Consider the following 19593-nt stretch of genomic DNA (forward strand, 5'->3'; position numbering starts at 1 on the left):
CGAAAAGATAAAATCACATGACACTTAAATTGTCATAAATATGAACCAGTTGCCAACCATCTGAATTTTGAACATGTGTCCATTGACACTGCAATGATTGTAAATATAATGTCAGAAGTGAGTTTTTTCAGAGCTGTTATAACTTTGAACAGTCATTAAATGAATGGTTTTAAGCCTGGGACTATCTGTAATAAAATACATATGTGGTAAATATAAAGAATCAACAGCCAGAAAAATGCATCACATTTACATGATTTCCCAATCTGTTCAATGTGACAGGTCCTTAGTTCAATTGCCTTAATTTCAAACTGAGCAATTCTGCTCACATGTATAGATTAGAGCCCAGGAGGAAATCAGATAAACTGCAATTCAGTTCCCAGCGGCTGTTCTTTCAAGAGGGATGTTAAGCAACTAAGCTTAAGAGGGACATATAGTTGACAATCAAACAAAACATGAGCTATTTTTTAATGGCTGTGGCACCATATATACATGTCCCCTCATAAGCTGGCAGTTGGTAGAAGTACCCATATTTGGCCATGAAATTCTAGGTGTAAATTGGGTTCAATTTCCACTGTTATCCCAATGTTTTCTCTTCAATCCTTGTTTTTCAGTTGTAACTTCTTGGGAGAAACAGGCATTTCATACTATTTTTTTAAACTCATGAAAGTTGCCAAGCAAAGTCCATATTCACAAAAGAAAAACCAAGGCCTGGAGCAGCATGAAACCACAACTTGTTTTAATGCCTACCCAAATTTGATGCAACTTGATTAAAAAAAGTGCAATTGCAGACATTCATACAGAGCTCCAATTCCCACACATCTCCTGCCCATCATACCAAGGATTGATCTTTTTCACTGAGCATTGCTCAAAGATCCAATATTTTTCTTTCCCTTCTGAATTAACATGCAGGGTGTGGATTTTTCTCTTCCTCATTTCACTTCATCTGATCAAAAACGAGGCAAGAAGTTTTGCTACAAAGGTTAAGCACCAAGCGAACACTGCCCCCCACCTGCAAAATACCCCAAGACGGGCCAAATTGCTTTGTTGTCTGAGGCACAAAATGACAATGCACACCTTCCTATCCTTGACAATAATTATAATAATAGTAAATACCCCAAAAAAATATTTGCTGCCTGAGGTCATCCAAAATCTGCCATCTGAGATAACTGTTCTATTCTGCTTTATGGTGGGTGCTACTGTACAAGTCATCAAAGCTGTGGCTATTATCAGAGTCTCTAAGAATATGGTTAATGCTCGAGAGAGTTTGATAGAAAGTTATGCATCTCTATCGAATCTCTGAATAATGTTTGGAGGGAGAGGGAGAGGGAGGGAGAGGGGGAGAGAGAGAAAAGCAGTGAAGCAATATCATTCAATTATTCTGCATCAAGATCCTAAGGAGAAGATAAAGAACTGCTGGCAAATAGCAATGATCCAACATGCCTAGTTTGGCCCACTGACAGGTGACTTTAAGCAGAACTCTTCCACAAAGCTCTGCCTTTGTGCTGAATCTTTCTTTGACTATTCCTCCTTCTTTTACTACCCATACCCCAATTTTCTCCTTCACAGAGCATAAGAGAAATCAGCTGGCATATTCCAAGTGTGAGATCATGTTAACTTGCTACTAACCTATGTTGCCTGTTTGAAGATTTGTTCTTTCAATTAAACTCTTGTTCTCAGGCACTTGGAAATAAAAATATATTTAAGCAACATAAGGAAATTATTATCCAAGGCATTTTGCCTGTCACAAGAGTAGGAAGGTTCCCTTCTCTTTCACTAACTGTAAAGCTAGTACTAAAATGAACCTCATTTTTTTCTTTGCATTCCCTGACATGAAACCATACTCTATTAGTTGGTTACACAGAGATCTTACCTGTTGCATTGGAAAGAGCCAGCGACTCCATTGAACCCCGAGGAGTTTGTTCTGTGCGTGACAATTTTTCAGTGAATTTCAGTGCACTGAGTGGATGCCTGGTCCGACAATGTTGTTCTGTCATGGTACTATCTTCTTCTTGGTCATACTTGTAACTCCCTCTGGTTTCACTAAAACTCTGGTTGGACATGTCACTGTAACTCTCCTGCGACCGAAGCCTTCCTGAGTAATAATCTTCTCGGCATTCCTGAACGAAACTGTTGCCATGTCCTTTCATGGCTAGAGAGGAGCTTCTCTTTGGGTTGTTGAAATGTTTACCCCACATTTCTTGTTGAGGCCCTGGAGTCTGGGCTGGGTTGTAGGGCGTCCTGACATTACACTGACTGAGCAGCTGCAAAGGGCTTTGCGATGGACTTTGCTCCATTTTGTTCCCGTAGTGGTAGAGTTCATCTCTGCTCCTCCACACATGGTCCCTGTTTAGGCTTGGAGTTTGGCTGGACAAACTCAGCAGGTCCATCTGCAAGGACAGAGGGTCCACATCTGCAGACAGTCTGCTGGAGGTCACCTGTAATTGATTACTCTGGCTGCCGGCATTCTCATCTCCTTTGTTCCTGTTCTTCCCAATCTTAGCACTACGGCGGGATTCTTTGGCTCTGGCACTTTGGAAGGCTGAGTCCGATGAATCCGAACCGTTTGGATCATCTCCCATGCTGCACGCCCTGGAGCAAAAAATCTGCCCTTGTTTTGGCAAGAATGGTCGGCCAAGCAGAGATTTCTTACATTGGGCGCAGCAAAAGCAGGTCTCTGTAGCATGCCAGTGTTGGCCATCATACGTCATCTGACCCTGGTCGATGCCTTTAGATAATAAGGGAGAGAAATACCGTAAGTGACTATCATACCACAATTCGAAGCAAATCAGATGAGACATTTAGCAAGCTATCTCTCCCCCCCCGCATCGTACCTACTAAGCAAAGAGTAGTAACATTTATCACGATTCTGACATTATCTTGTTATTCTGCTATAATTCAAAAGAGTGGTCTGATCCAATTTATTACTTAAGCACATTAGGCAGTACATGCAGTTCTTTTACCCAGGAAATTTTCCATGCACATGAACATGCAAAAATGGAACGTTTGTAATGGAGAGCTAAAGATTTCTATAGGTAGAAGAACCTATATGTCTATATGGGGAAGCAGAATGCATTAATCACATCGCTCCATTATTTCACAATATATACAGTCTAATTTGGGGATAACAGTTCCAATATGAAACATTTTGTTGAAATTATATATTACACGCATTCTATAGCTTGTGGAGTCCATGGTGGTCCCTGAGCTTGTCTGTTTGCAGATGTTTCATTAATATACAACTAGAGAACATCAGTGCAATGAAACATCCTCAAGAAAACCACCAAGCTCAGAGAGCATCAAGGATTCCACAGTTCAACCCAAAGCTAAATATATTCTCTCCTATCGGAATTCTACATGGCTTTTCTGGAATATTATAGTAACATCTTGTTTCAGAGAAAGAAACATTCAGTGCATGAACTCATCGCTAAATATGTTTGCTCTGGTTTTATATCAGGTTCCAGAGTGCCAAAAAAAAAAAAAAAAAAAAACACCTAATCATTTTCTCTAGTCTGTCTGTCTGATGAAGCAGAAAGAAAATGGAGCCTTCAGAGAATTATCCCATTTGCTAGCTTTGTCATCAATCTTCTGCCATGAAACAGCAGGAAAAAAAGAAAGAAAAACACAATGTGCCTTGCTCATCATTCAGGACCCCTTGGGGATTATTAAAAAGAATTAGGCTGATTGGCATTTCAACAATGAGAAACACTGTTTTCAATCAGAAAGGATCCTGAAGCTTACCTGCCATGGGTCAGGCCAGCTGTTCACAAAATTAACACAACTCCTTGCCCGCCTCCCTTTGATCCAGTGGTTTTTACTTTGCAGTAAAACAAAAAAAAACAACCCTAGATTCTCAGGCCTCAGGGGGATGTCTTTGTAAAGGGCAATGGACAAAGTTCCCCACTTGACACCCTCCAGATGTGTAAGATGATACTGACCATATGAACTCATGATAAGGAATCTTAATCAATACTGAAAAATTATAGTCTAACATTAGCTTGAAGAAGGTTTGATCTAGATAACTGGAGGGCAAGCTTTAATCAGAGCTAGGTCAAGTCAATTGGAAGTACTCATATTACTGAATTAATTCAGTTTCAGTTGTTGCCTTTGCCATGTCAATTCTCTGTCTAGAACTTGACACCTATGTTGGGAAAGTGGTCACCAGTTGATACTCAATGCTGAAATGTAGCTGCTAGCATAAATTGTGCTCAGCAGGTCCTGCTACATTACAGAATGAGAGGAAGGTTAAAAATGTGCAATAAACATCTCTGACCAACTTATATGTAAAATATAATTGAGCTGAGTTGATCATGATCACTGAGTTACAGAGTTGATCTAAAGCTAACTTTCTAATGACCCACTATGACACAGAAAGATACGCCCCTGAGAAGATTGAGAAGTGACTACTTCATACACTGTTAAGCTATGGTTTTCTAACTGTTGAAAAACTATTATTAGCTAAGTTTTCATGGCAAACTAAACTGTAATCTATGCATTACAAAACCATAATGGCTGAGTTTGTGCAACATGCTAAGCCAAACCAAACAAACAACCCCCCACAATGACAAAGTGTGATGTGGGGAGCCAGCCAATGAATGTGTACATAAACTAAATGCACGCTCTTCATTTCTCCTGTTTGGATTAACATGAAGGGATAAATGTCAATGAACTTGGTAAATCTTGAAAATTGTTCTGTCATATCCCTAATCTGTGTTCCTGGCAGACCACACACTCTTTTATGAGTCAATTACTAATAGCAATGAGTCACTAATTATTATGACTTTTCATCTTGCAGAATCAATTTTATCCTCATTGCTCTTCAGAGAGTCTATCTCCTAAATCCAGTTACTTATATTAACAGGGACACCATTTCTATAATAATAATAGTAGTAATTTCTTTTTATGCAAAGAAGGCTGTGAGATTTAATCAAACACATGCAAATTTGTGACAATGAGAAAAATATCCCCATTAGACTGGAAAAGCGGGCCTAAAACTGATTCTCCTTCCAATTGCTCAGAGTGAATAACAATTATGTTTCTTTAAATTGCTTCAAAAGGCTAGCAAAAGTTTGAATGGACTAGTAAAAACTTGCAATTTTATGCAAAGCCAGTACATCAAAATCAAAACAATTTATCTACAAATAGATTTAAACAGCTGGGCTGTTGCCAATTGTGTTGACTAATTAATAAAACATGTTAGTTATCCATCAACGTTGGTAACAAGTCAATTGTCCCGTTTATGGGGACTCTCAGTCATCCAGGACATGGCTGTCCTAAAAGTGCTTTTTTTCAAGAGGCAACTGGACTTTTCTGGTTTTTTCTTCTCATCCAAGAAGCTTCTTCAGCTCTGACTGGATGGTGAGGAATGCATCCAGTCAAGAACTGAGGAAGCTTCTTGGATGAGAAACTAAACTTCTTCAAAGAAAAACTAGAAAGTCAAGTTGCCTCTTGAAAAAAACACTTTTGGGAAAGTCAACTGTTCAGGAAAGTCACTCAACAGTGATAGGCCAGCATATAAATGCAATAAATAAAACGGAAAATAGCTAAATCCAAGACCTGTAAATTCAAGAAGTGAACTAAATATCTAGAAATAAGCTTTCATTCCTCATAATAACTAATGATTTCACAAATCCAGATACAAAGAATCCAGTATTTTTTAGGTGTTCTGTAAATTAAATGAACTTTCCATTAGCAGAAATTTTAATGAATATTTGCCCAACCTTAATTTGTCAGTTTCTCTTACTTTCCCCTAAATGGGAGAAAGATTGTTGGCAAGCTCATAAGAACAGGAGACAGATAGTCAAAACAGATGAATAATAATGGTACTACTTCCTCCAGCATATGCAAAAATTTAATACAAATAATGTTAATGGCCATGGTATTATGTTACTTCTTTCCTTGCAGCAAAAGAGAGATCCAAACCACAATTCAGTCCTGAAATGTTCCAGCATAGGTTGCACAATAAAACATTTCTAATTATTTCGTTTGGCCAGTATTGTGCCTCATATATTAATCTGTTCAGAACTGAAAGTTTCAGCTGAATCTGGATTTTTCTACAGGCCTAATATGAATTCTAATAATATGAATAGGAACCATAACGTGAATTGGATTTTTTTAATCTGAAAGGGGAAACATAGAAAGGCAAAGGAGAGATATATTATATTATATTCTCTCTTATAGTCTTTCCCCTTTCTGAGAATTTACATCACCAATAGGATAAGTCAGTGTGAACGGGATATTTAGTCCCCTTTAAATTGCCAAGAAAGGAACTGAAGAAAGATGATAAAAAATCCTGGAATGAATATCCATCCATCCATCCATCCGAGACAATCCACTGCAAGGTGGCAATCTCTTTATCGAAAGTTATGGATTATAATCTACCATGCTAAATTCAATCAAAGTTGGTAATTAAATGTTTTTCTAAGACTAAGAGAAAACAAATTGTCCCCAAGTTGGCTTCTATCCCTAAGGGAGGACAAGGATCTGGATGTTCTGACCTAGGCTTCCCCAAAAAGCATTAAGTAGACTTTTTGTCCTGGCAAAACCAAGGTGAATTCATTTTATTAAACGAAGGTGAATTCCTTGCATTCACATTCAGCCAAAGGCCTAGCAAACAGTCTTTCAAGGGTCTAATTAGGAGCACAGACCTTATATAGCTTGGAGAGCTATAATAAGTATTTTCAAACGCAGTGCTGGCAAGGAAGGGCTTGGCACAAAGTCTCTGAGATGCACAGATAGTTTTTCACACTGCTGCAACAAACAAATTGTTTCCTGCAAAAGCCCCCTCCTCTTTTAATCCCTATGGAAGGGGCCATTCACCATTCACTGTGGCCTTACTCCAACCTCAACCCTTAGTTTGTAGTTGTTCTTTTCTTTTGGCAGCTCTGCACATGTGCAGGCTGGGAACTGGCTCCAGCTGCTCCTCCGCCTCACTGCTGTCTGAGTCTGAAGGCAGCTGATAACTGCCAGTCTGCCCAGGCCCCATCTCTGCCTCTGACACAGAGCCCTCATCCGAGCCTTCCTTAGCCTCCAGGACCGGCCCAGTTTCCTCCCCAATCTCCTCAATGTCTGACTCTGCTGCCAGCTCTGCTAGCTGCCAGTGGGCTACAACACTGGGGCTCCTCACTTCCAAACCAGCACCACTACACCACACCGGCCTTCATCCATAACAGACATGTATACACACTAACACAAAATTTGAAAAAGATTATATTTTGCTGCAAATAAGGTGTTCCTTCTTTTGAAAAAAAAAAAAAGTTGTTTTGTGGATTAATTAAGAAATAAAGTATTTGAAGGGGCTGAAAGCTCAGTTTTTACACCTAGAACAAATACTATACTGATCATCTGCTTAAAAATAACCTGTTCTATTATTCTTAAGAAATGTCTACCCTTTAATTCCACAGGTGGGTTATACTATTATCCACTATTTCACAATTAGTTCTAGTTGGTTAAATTCTCAATAGTCACTGAAAAATGTACATACAATCTATGCTCTGCTGTCTTGGACTATAATTGTAGTGACCTTTAGTCATCATGATCAGCCAAGTTGGCAAAAGAGAACAGGATACCCAGTCACTCTCTCTCAGCCCTAGGAAGCAGGCAATGGAAGCCACTTCTGAAAATCTTGTCAAGAAAACTGCAGGGACTTATCCTGAAAGTCACCAGGAGTGACACACATAAAAACACACTATCCACACAAAGTACTGGGTCATAGTAAGTCTGAATTAACCGAGGGCTGATTTTAATTCAGATTAAATTCACAATGTATTAAGGCTGATAAGTTTTTGCTAGACCACCATGCCAGTACACATAACATTATTCAAAAAGTGGCATGGAGCAACTTCAAAAGAAAATTAAGTCGGTTTGCCCGTTCAATTTCTTTGATATCCATGTAAAATTTAATTTCTCTTATCTTCAACAGGAACCCGGTGACTGTGGTGGTGAAGTTTCTCATTGAAATGCTTGTGCATTTTCTTTATAAAGCAGAGTGTACAGTGGTACCCACAGGGGACTCAAGAGCGGGGCAGAAAGAAAAAAGCAGAGGTACAGCATTGCGATGCAGGCCCCGCCTCTTTTCTACCTGCACTGCAGCACTGCGTACAAGCATGAAAGGGGTGGAGCTTGCAGTGTGTTGCTAGACTACAGCTTTAGTCATTCTGGCAAATAAAGCAAAATCCTTACATCCTCATGATAATGTGTGTTCATATTTCTAGAGGAAAAAGGGTTATTTTTGAAACAGTTTAGAGGCACTATTGTTCCCAACAGGTGAAATTGTGATATTTATGTTTTATTTTAATAACATAATTACAGCTTGTCTCAATTCCAACAGCTGAAAGATTTAGCACATGGATGATTCCCCTCCCCTTCTCACCATTATTTGTTCCTAAATTATCTTGCTAGCTAGACATGCTTACTGTCCCACTGAATTTAATTGACTCGTACTCCCAGGTGTAAGATAATATATTTAGATGTAGGTTTTCTAGTGCTTTTCAGCCATTTTGAAATGCTGTAACATTTTATGCTCTTTCAACGGAAGGCAGACCAAGATTGTGCTAGCACAACCCCATTCTTCCATTGTTCTTCACTGCAAATAATCTATGCCAATTTTCTCAACCTTGGCAACTTTAAGAGATGTGAACTTTCAACTCCCAGAATTCCCCAGCCAGCAGCTGGCTAGGGAATTCTGGGAGTTGAAGTCCACATCTCTTAAAGTTGCCAAAGTCAAAAAACACTGATCTATACCATCTAAACAGAGCCACTCATTAATACCCTCCCTTTTTTCTCCCCCTTTTTACATAGGTGTTCCCACACAGCTAGTATCACTGGAAATCTCTTTTGGAATGAATATAACAGCATATAATAATTCTTAAAAATCCACCGCCCATTGCTAATCAGTAATCAAGGAACTGAAAAATAAAGCATTGCTATTTGTCAAGAGACTTTTAAAAAGGGTAATAATTATGTGCAATAGACAGAAGGAATAAAACATAGGAACAATGTGCATTTATAAAGCTATGTCAAGGATCTGGGAAAGCAGAAATATCTTCTACCATTGTTTGTCAACTGATAGAGGGAAAATGTTAATTATGCAGACAGCTGGATTTCAATTTTGGGCCATGAGTGCCTATGCATTTCTTCCAGTTGCTAGAAGGATGGTACATCATAATCTCTGTCTACCTTCCCATTAGCCCAGGATGGGCAACTTGAATGTAATTATCTTTATCCTTTAAGTCTCCAAACAAGCTTAGAAATATTCCTACTTGATAACTGGGAAAGCAGCTGTTAGTCTGTGTCAGTGATACTGAGCTAGATGGACCCATGAATTAAATACAGTATAAGCTACTCATGCCTGTAAGTGAAATTCTATCTTAGAAAATGGCTATTAATTCAGAACACTAAAATATTCAGTCACAAGCCTTCTAGTTCTTCAATGGAATTCTAATGAACCAGACCCAGAACACTGAACCTTTTTTTTTTCTAAAGAAATGAATAGCTTTCTCAAGCTATGTTATAAACTGAAGAGCAAAGGCGGGCATTTCTTCTTGACAAATGGTGAAATGAGTGGGACAGTGATAAATCACTTCACAGGAAGAAATGGTATTGGAATAATCCATTTGTTATTACTTTCAGGAGGCAGGGTTTAACATGCGTCCTTGTTTCCTTTCTACCCCATACTGGGATATTCTCATAATGAACAGTGTGTCACTGAATTTGGTTGTGAGCCTCTAAGAGTCACAGGAAAAGAAAAAAAAGGACTCAGAAGGACCTGTGTCCATGTATTTCACACCTTAGTTTCAGGGAATTTGGTTTTAATTGGGATTTGGCTTTTAGTTTTTGTCATGCATGTATTATATACTTCAAAAAAGCCTTCCTTCCTTCTTTCCTTCCTCCCTCTCTCACATTTTTCAAAAGTAACCTTTACTTCACAGCTGGCTTTTGAATAGCAAATATTTTCTGAGCAAAGTAATAGTGGAATTGTTATTATGGGCTGAAGAGGCCATCTTCTTTTTAAACATGCTTATTTCTTTCTCATTTGCTGACCACCTCTTCTTCTTCCTTCTTCGTTCTTTTTCTCTGAGTGATTTGGAAACATCTATGGCTTCTTTGAATTGATGCAAAAAGGAGACCCACCAGTGGTTGGCCTTGGCTTCAGCTGATCTCTGCCAAAAGCAATGGTCCCAGCATCTAGACTGCGGACCCAGCTAGGTGCCTGCCTACATCTGCCAAGGAGTTACTGCAGGCTTGACAGAAGCAAATGCCAAGGCCTGTCATGTACTTCTAAAACACAACAGTTTCAACCGCTAGCCTACAGGCGCACATCACCTTAAACAATATAATGCAACGGTATATTGACAGGCCCTATCATGTTTTGGGTTCTGCACACAAAATTTTTGCTTCACATCAAGGGCCTGAGACTTTCCCACTTCAAACCAGCCAACTGGCAGCAAAAGGTGGCATTTCTAAACGGTTCCCTTACCGATGTGTTGAGCGCAGGTATCACAATACTCTGCATATAAGGACTCGAAGCAGTTGCAGCAATACGGACGCCCTTCCTTCATGATGTAGCGCTGGCCCCCCAGCACAGTTTCACATTCAAAACAGCAAAAGTGCTTCATGTGCCAATGCCTTCCTTCAGCTTCTGTGCATTCGTCAGCAAAGATAATCTGTAAAAGACAAAAAGAGGACTCAGGATTTGTTTATGTGTATTGAACTGAACCGAACTGAATCGAATAGCCTAAGTGTGCATAGACATGCAAAGAATTTGTCTCCGGTACAGAAGCTCTCTCAGTGTACATGCAAAGTAACATAATAACAATAATAATGTAAATTGCAGAAGGCAGCTTTACTTGGAACAGCTTCCACAATAATATCTGTTAACACTGTCAAACATCCAGATCTGCCTATCCCAAGTCCTTGGTAAGGACTCAATAGGTAGACAAAAGTGCTAAACCCAGTCTGAACATCTGGCTGACTGTGTAATGATTAATCATCATAATACTAATACCAATAAAAAGGGGGAGTAAAAATGATAATAAGAATAAATGATAATACCACAGCCACAGTACATGGTTAAGTATACTAAGGTATAGTTACACTGTGAGAATTAAGCGTTCAGCAGAGTGATGGCATGAGGGAAAAAACTGTCCCCATGTCCAGCTGTTTGGGTATGCAATGTACTATAGTGCTGTCCCAAAGGGAAGAGTTGAAATGGTCTACGTCCAGGATGTGAAGTATCCGCAGATATTTTCTCAGCCCTTCCTTCTGACCTGCACAATATACAGGTTTTCTATGGATGGCAGGCTGTTTGCAATTGTTTTTTCTGCCATTCTAACTATCTGTTGGAGTCTGCATCTGTCCTGTTTGGTTGCTGCACCAAACCGGATAGTTAAGAGAAGTACAAATAACAGACTCAATAATTCCTCTGAAAACTGTATCCAATTTATTATTTTGCTTCTGCAGACCTTGCTCTCCTATCATCAATCTGGCTTGGTTGTTTGTTTGTTTTTTCATACTAGGGCTGCCTCAAGACTCTGCTGCCTCGGCTTCTTGATACAGCAAAAAAAATTTTCTACCTCTGCAGCATAAACAGATCATGTAGTTGCTGTGGAAATGGCTATATATGGTTCCAGGATAACATGTAACTTGAAATGGCACATTCCTTGCTTAGCAAAAGGAGCGCTGAAAGAGGAAAACCTGCCCCTGTAATAAGAGAAGACCAAGATGGACTTCCCAGGATACAAGCCCTGACTGTGGTTAGGGCTTATATACATCTCCAAGGCAGGCCGGGGTCGGGGCGGTGGTGGTGCGTGAAGAGGTGGGGAGAGAAGAGGGAATCAAGCATTGGCAACTGCAGGCTAATGAGGACCACTGCTGTGTCATTAATAGGGCACTGCGTTTTGAAATGAGAAATTCAAGATCAAATGTCAAAACCAGAGAGCTTTCTTCGATTGAACCTTTTGCATAGTTTTAATTCTAAAGTTGGCCCTTGTTTAATGTCAGCGCACAACTCCATATGATAAAGAGCATTTGTATTACGTGCATTTTTCTCAACAAAGTTACCCCCAATAGTTACTACTTGTCATCACATGTATACCTTGATTGCTGAGTATTTAGGTGTTTAGAGATGTCTGTTTGATCAACAAAAGAAACAGAAGGCTGCAACTCCTGGGGAAAGAAATGGTGAACTGAAGATGGCCCTGCTAAAAAAAGGAGTTGATAATCATGAAGGGAATGAAGAGCTGGCGACTACACCGGCTCTAGTCTTGTTGATAATTCCTCTCTAGATAAGGAGAGGACTTGAGGTCACACACAAGTGCTCCAGACAGCTGTTCCTTGAGAGGAGACTGCATGATTGTGGTCTCTGGCTATTTACAGCCAGAGAAAATGAGGGAATAGCCAGGGGTGGGATTCAACCAGTGTTATTACTGGTTCGATAATTACATTTTGCAGAACCAGTTCTGTGTCTGCTACTCTTCAGGTTCTGAAGAGCTGGGCAGAACCGGTACCCCTGGGAATAGCCATCCTGCTCAAACTGCTGTTGGCCCCTTTGAAAGTACATTAAGTTTGCATACTTACTTTTCTAATCATTTTTGGAAATTGCTTGTTAACTGATTTTCAGGTAAATCAGTTAATCATCAGCAGGAAGTTTTAAATATAGGTTTAAGGACTTAAATTATTGGGAGGTGGGGTGGAATAAACAGCAAAAGGATGATTAAAACTTTGGCCTGAAAAATTTATAAATTTATAAATTTGAAATAAGATTCTGTAATTAATTACAAGGAATCCTTCTTTTGGGAAAATGCTTTTGTTTTGATTTTTTAATATAAATATGGCTTTAAAACTTGTCACTAGAGGGAACTCAAAGGAATTAATGATTACAATTAAAGAAGAACAAACACTCAAACTTGACTTACAAATTCAGAATGAAGCAAAATATATTAACACTGGAGATACTGATGGATATTTTTGAACATTGGATCCAGAATTTTCAGACTGTATTTCTACAGATAGACTGTGATCAAAAGCTTACAATATAACAGAAACAAGAATAAGTTTAAATACAAGAAGTAGGAACTAATAATTGAGGACAATGGGACAGGGACAGTAGGCATGATTGTGCCCTTATGCACGCCCCTTACAGACCTCTTAGGAATGGGGTGAGGTCAATAGAGGTTAGTGTGAGGGTAAAGGAGTGGGGGTTTGAGCAGGTGATAACAGAATCAGGTAGTGAGTTCCAGATATTGACCACTCTGTTGCTGAAATCATGTTATGGAAGGTTGATTCCACACACAGTTAAGACTGATAGTTAAGACTGATTTCACAGTGGATTTCTGTTAAGAATGACATGGATAATGCACCGGACATACTAAAGAAACCCACTGATGTTTAATAATAAAAAGTAATATACAACTAACAAGAGAGTGACCTGGATAATTTTTCTATCCTGGATTTACAAAAGAGCTTTGTTAAAGTTTCAAAGAATTTTGTCAAACAAGGCAAAGAAAGAAAAAAAAGGAAAATAAATCGAGTACTATGGCATTCCAAAGAGTAAAGACCAATATTATAAAAAATAAAAAGAAGGAATATAACATTGACCTATATGTTCAAAATTAATATATGTATGCTGTTATCTATGGTAATACTTAATAAACTTTTACTGATATCAGAACTGAAATGATGAGGCTATATGGATTTATAATAGATAAGAGACAGGATAGAGGAAGGAGAAATTATCTGTTACCTTAGAAGAGATTATAAGCTACTAAAATTATTTATACTTGTGGTGAAGGGAAGTCATTACTTTATATATTTCTTTACCACATTCTTATTTTTTCTTTCTTTTCTATTTTTCTGAACCTTTTTTTTCTTTTTTTAGTTTGTATTAATTTTTATTGTTGCCATTGTAACCTTTAGTACAATTATTATATATAAAAAAGAAAGAAACAGGAGGCTGCCTAGATAATTTTATGTTCTGATTCAGGATAATCTAAAAACACAGAACTTCTACCTCAGGAGACAAATGCTGCATTCAACCATCGGAAATAGATTCCTAAAAGCCATGAGATGGGAACAAGTATAAATACAACACTTGAGAATACAATGGATGAAACAGAAGGGGAAGACTGTGGATCATAAATCCTAGGTGAATTACAGAGCATAAGATGACAGGTAGATCTAGGCCACACCTAGCCTTACGTTGCTCCCATGAAAGCAGATAAAAGTATAATGTATGACACAAGACTATGGTGATATGCTTCCTAGGGAGAACATGGGAAATAAAGAGAAAACTAAGAGAAAGTGAACAATAGCCACCCACACATTCCATATGCTAGTTAGTTGATTGATTTGGGGAAAGATATTTAAAAGAAGAACATTTGCCAAGATGTTCAGTGTAGAGATTCACAGAAAGAAAAGGCAGGCAGGCGATAAACACAAATATTCATCCAAAGCCTTAATTGTAAAACTCTTAACAATGTCGGTAAAACTGAAGCACCCTGCAAAGATCAGCATGCACAAATAGCCTGTCTCACACTATAACAATTGCTCTGCTTCCTATCTAACAAGACATAGGAGGAAGCAACATTCTTGGTATCAGTACATTAAAAGAACTTCCTGCAGGCATCAGACACAAAATTCTATCAGCTTCTACATCAATTCAGGAATTCAATAAAGAGCACAGACGCTTATTTTATGGGGAAAATTCTAAATGTAGACATACTACCCAACATCTCTTCTCCAGAGATGCTTTTAATAAGTGTTTTATATATTTATTGTTTCAATTATTGTATGCTGCACAGAGTTAAATCGTGTGAGATACTTTGTGTGAGAAATCTGATAAACAAACGAATTTATGTGTTCTCAGTGGTTTATTTTACATCGTACCCAAGAAGCCATTTTGTTCTTTCAGTTGATGGCTGTGTATGTGTAGCAGAAGCTGTGTCTTCCCAGGCTATGGGACTACAACAACAATGCATAATTTCCTTAAATGCTATGCTACATTGCAGGCATATATCAGGGTAGGGTTTTTTTTTGCAAGTTTTGACCCCACAGTTTGATCCTGACAGGGGCAGGTTGACCCAGCCCAATCCTACTATGTAAATCTCCCAAAGAGTGCTATAAAACACTATGGGCAGGTATATAAGTCTAAGTGCTGTTGCTGTTGTATTTCACGTTGAGGTTGATTGCAAGGGGAATCTTTTGTGAGATCCTGTTATATCAACAGGTTTGAACTTTCAATCACATCATTTGAGAATAACAAGGATGTGAAGTTATTGTAACAACTCTCCAGTCATAAAATAGGAGTATAATTTAACTCTTTCTCCTAAATTGATTTTAGAAAGTTCGTCCATCTGTACTGCAATTCTCCCTCCTCTTTCACCTCCCAGCTGCAGACAGGCAGCTGGAGAAGGAAAAAACAAAAAGCATCGTGTTCAATAATGTTTTTTATTCTTTTTGAGCAGCGGATTTTCCAGGGAAGAGTGGTTAGCAGTGAGAGTCTTAGCTTATATGACAGAACAGGGCCAGGCACCAGCAGGATGGAGGTGGAGGGCTGTTCGGCAACAAAAACTTGGATGGGGCTGTCAGAACCAAAAGCCTCTACCAGGGCTGATATGTAGAGCAGCAGCTCTCAGACGTTTCATCATTTGCAAACCACAAGATGCAAAGATAAGATTTGGCAAGGCAAATCTGGAAGCCTAGACTGATTTACTATCTAACACATGATCCCTGACATGATTTACCCACTTATTCAAGCCCCCTTCCCCAGTACCGAAAAGGCCTGACAGGTCTTACCTCGTCACAGGCTGCGCATCGAGGTTTGAGGCATTCTGCATGGTGCCGGCCACAATAAATCTTCCCGTCTTGATAGAAATAGATAAGATCCACCAGCAGCTCATTGCAAACACTGCATATAAAGCATGATGGATGCCAGCACACCCCATGGCCTGCTCTGGATGCAAAGACGGCTATGTCGCCTCCATTGATTTGGCCTCCACACTGTCAAGATAAATATAAAAATTAAAGAGAAGCCCTTCCCTGGGCAATTCTTGCAGGCGAGAAACGTTGAATAATGACAGCATCTGGAAAAAGCTGAAGTGATGCACTGATAAAAATCAGCAAATTTCTTTTCTAGTTATTCGCAAGTCAAGCCTTTCTCCAACTATATGGAGAAACTACAGTATTATAGGGATTGTGATGATACAAAAGCAATTGTGACAGATTGCAAAAGGTCTTTACAGTTCCTATCTACTATGAGATTATTAATATTTATTCTCTCCTCAACCTGTTCCTATATGGGTATAGTTCGAAACAAGCAAATAAGAACGGGAATGGTAGATCCTGAATCCATTCGATTATTCTTCCCTTAGAGAGGAAGTTGGGGCAGTGTTCCTTTGAGTATAATACAAAACTCAAGAAAATCGAGAGTTCTCTACTATATTTCTATGGAGATTCTCAATCATCCAGGTCATGATTGTCCCAAAGATCTTATTTCCAAAAGACAAATGGACTTTCTCAGTGTTTTCTTTCCTTTTAAACATTTTGCTTCTCATCCAAGAACTGATGAAGCTTCTTAGATGAGAAGTGAAATGTTTTCAAAGAAAAAAACAAACCAAGAAAGTCTAGTTGCTTTTTGGAAATAGCACCTTTGGGTCTAGCATATGTCCCCTCCCCAAATAAAAAGACGAGAAGAGGCAGAAGAATTATGCTACATTCTGGTAGAATTCACACAGTATGATTAACTGGTTGCTTTCTGGATAAACTGAGTTAACCAAGTGGACTGGGTTTACATAATGTGCTAACCTTAAAATAAAATAATAAAAATAATCTAAGGCTAAAACAAACTACTGACCTGGTTATCAGTATTGTGTGAATCCAGCCATTAACTCATTTAGGTTAGAGGTTTCTACATGTGGCGAATAAATAAAACTACAGTACTTTCAATCTCAGATTGTGGGTTGAACTTTTAACATTAAATATTTACATCTTGGGAACAGAAGGTACTAGAAGGCATGAAGCGCTGCAATTTATTCAACTCTGACGGGTGGTATGAATGGCCTCCAGAAAAAAACCTCTGATATCTTTCTCACTGCACATTTACTGAGATGATAGCTTGAAATACTTAGCAATTTAAACTGTGGTATCCACTCTAGGGATCATTGCACATATTTGATTAATTTTTTCCCACAGATTGGGAATTGGAAACTTGTGTATTGAAAGTAAGATTTGGAATGATCTTATTACATGGTTTTTTACCACGCTGCCACTAAATATAAATAGATTAATCAGATCTGAAATGCAAACTGTCAACGCTCAGTGTTGCAATTTGTAATGCAAAAATGTGGAAAACAGTATTCTGCATTCCCAATTTTATTCCAGGGTTTTTGTACAAAATTTGCTTGGTCTCCATAGGATACCTAAAGCCCTCCTCTGCGTATATTGATGCAGAATGCTACGTGTAATAGTCTTTCTCAAAGTGATGTACACATTCCTTTTCTCCTTTGTCTTCTAACTGGTTTTCTGGCCGAGCAATGCACCCCCTAAGCAGCCTTTTCCCTGGGGATTATGCAAGAGAAACTGTTTTTGCAGCTGGCTATTAGCAGCCTTAAGCTAACACTCTGCCACACACCCTAAATCTACACCTCCTAATTTTCCTACCCCTGGGGATATTTTTAATGAGTAAGACTTTTTTGCAAGGTCAAAATGAAGAATAAGTCTTTTGCTGCCATAATGTATTGATATGGCTTTTGATATCTCATCGTGCATAATCAGAGGTGGGATTTACCAGTTCGCACCTATTTGCTAGAACCGGTTAGTAACATTCTAAGCAGTTCGGAGAACCAGTTGTTAGAAGAAATTACTGGCCTAATCCTGTAATGAAGGTAGGAAGGAAACATTCTGGTGTTGCTTACAGAAACTGCCTCTCCGTTAACCCTTATTCCATTCTTGGCAGGACTAGACTTCCTGTCTCAGGAACTTCTCTGGAGTTTTCTTTCCCTCCTTTGCTGGTACTTTGCTTGTGTGGAGTGACCATTCAAAGTTACAATGGCACTGAAAAAAGTGACATGATCGTTATGACTGTTGCAACATCCCCACAGTCACGAGAGGCCAGGCAAGGAGATGTGTGCCCCAATGTGAGTGATGTTGAGTTGGCCGCACCCAGCCAGTAACATGACCGCTTAGCCACGCCCACCAACTAAGCCACTTCCACAGAACCGGTTGTTAAAAAATTTGAATCCCACCCCTGTGCATAACTGCTTTCATATCATGGTGATAAGATGCTGAGGAGGAGGAGGAGGAGGAGGAGGAGGAGGAGGAGGAGGAGGAGGAGGAGGAGGAGGAGGAGGAGAAATATTGAGAATGGTCTACCTGTTCACAAATGGCTCCTGTCATGGTGACAGGGAATGGCCGGACATTGCCTCTGCCCAAATTCTCCCTCTTCCTCTGGTTGCTGAAAAGTTTGAGTTCCCTCTTTTCTTCTTCATCCAGGGAGTTACAATATCGAACCTGGACATCAAACAGTAAATCATTTGCTTTTCACTAAAAGCACTGGTTCTTGTTTTTTTCTTCAAAAGTGCAAGATTATTATTATTTAATCAGGATTAGACAATATCTGAGGAACATGACAACGTCTGACATTGTGCAAGCATTGGTAATAGATATAAACAAAAAATTATTACTGTGAGATACTTACCTATTCCTAAAATGACTGCCATGGTGAGCAGGACCAGTTGCAAAATGGTCATTTTCACAAGGTATTCACCTCCCCCCCCAGCATACACACACACACACACACACACACACACGACTTATACACTGCCCCATAGTGATTGTTTACAATGTCAGCATATGTCAGACGAAAGTATCTTGTCTTTTTATGTACACTGAGAGCATATGCACCCATACAAATTCCTTGTGTGTGACACTTGGCCAATAAAAAATTCATTCATTCATTCATTCATTTATATTGCCCCCCGGTCTTCATTTTAACCAATCTCGGAAGGATGAAAGGCTGAGTCAACTTTGTGCCCCCATCAGGATCAAACTGCAGGCTGTGGGCAGAATTAGACTGCAATGCTGCATTCTAACCATTGCGCCACCAGAGCTCCTAGTATTTTATAAAGTGCCTGTATTACAGCAATCTGTGAGGCAATTGCCTAGCTACCATACCTAGACTGAGCACTTTCAGTATTTCTATCTATTTACTTTCATGCCGTGGTAGAGTTAGATTACCATAAACATGATTTGGTCATCTTATAGAAAGGTAGAGGTTCCCCTTGCACATACATGCTAGTCATTTCCGGCTCTAGGAGGCAGTGCTCATCTCTGTTACAAAGCCAAAGAGCCAGCGCTTCAAAGCGTCACAAAGCGAAGAGTAATCTTATACTCCTCCCCTTCTATGGCCATATTCAGAAGTTGAGAACTAACTGGGAATGCACTTTAATTTGTTGAGGAATGCATACTTTTAAAAGAAAAATCAAAGTATCTAAAAACAATACAATGAGCACTTGCCCAGTGTTTGACTTTGAATAGAATAGCAGAATTGGAAGGGACCTTGGAGGTCTTCTAGTCCAACCCCATGCTTAGGCTGGAAACCCT

General features: G+C 39.2%; 1 protein-coding gene across 3 annotated transcripts in view; it reads right to left on the reverse strand.

Moving 5' to 3' along the window:
• PRICKLE2 (prickle planar cell polarity protein 2) overlaps window positions 1–19593 on the reverse strand; it is a 340264-nt gene that overhangs the window by 47760 nt on the left and 272911 nt on the right. For all 3 annotated transcript variants that reach the window (XM_087923606.1, XM_087923607.1, XM_087923608.1), the window contains 4 exons: window positions 18364–18501; window positions 15790–15993; window positions 10475–10661; window positions 1871–2725 (listed from right to left, as the gene is read on the reverse strand). In XM_087923606.1, the coding sequence (XP_087779732.1) occupies window positions 1871–2725; window positions 10475–10661; window positions 15790–15993; window positions 18364–18501 (1384 nt within the window). The remainder of the gene's footprint in view (window positions 1–1870; window positions 2726–10474; window positions 10662–15789; window positions 15994–18363; window positions 18502–19593) is intronic.

This window comes from Pseudonaja textilis, chromosome 2, assembly GCF_049901715.1.
Source record: "Pseudonaja textilis isolate UNSWEBS1 chromosome 2, rPseTex1.2, whole genome shotgun sequence".
NCBI lineage: Eukaryota > Metazoa > Chordata > Lepidosauria > Squamata > Elapidae > Pseudonaja > Pseudonaja textilis.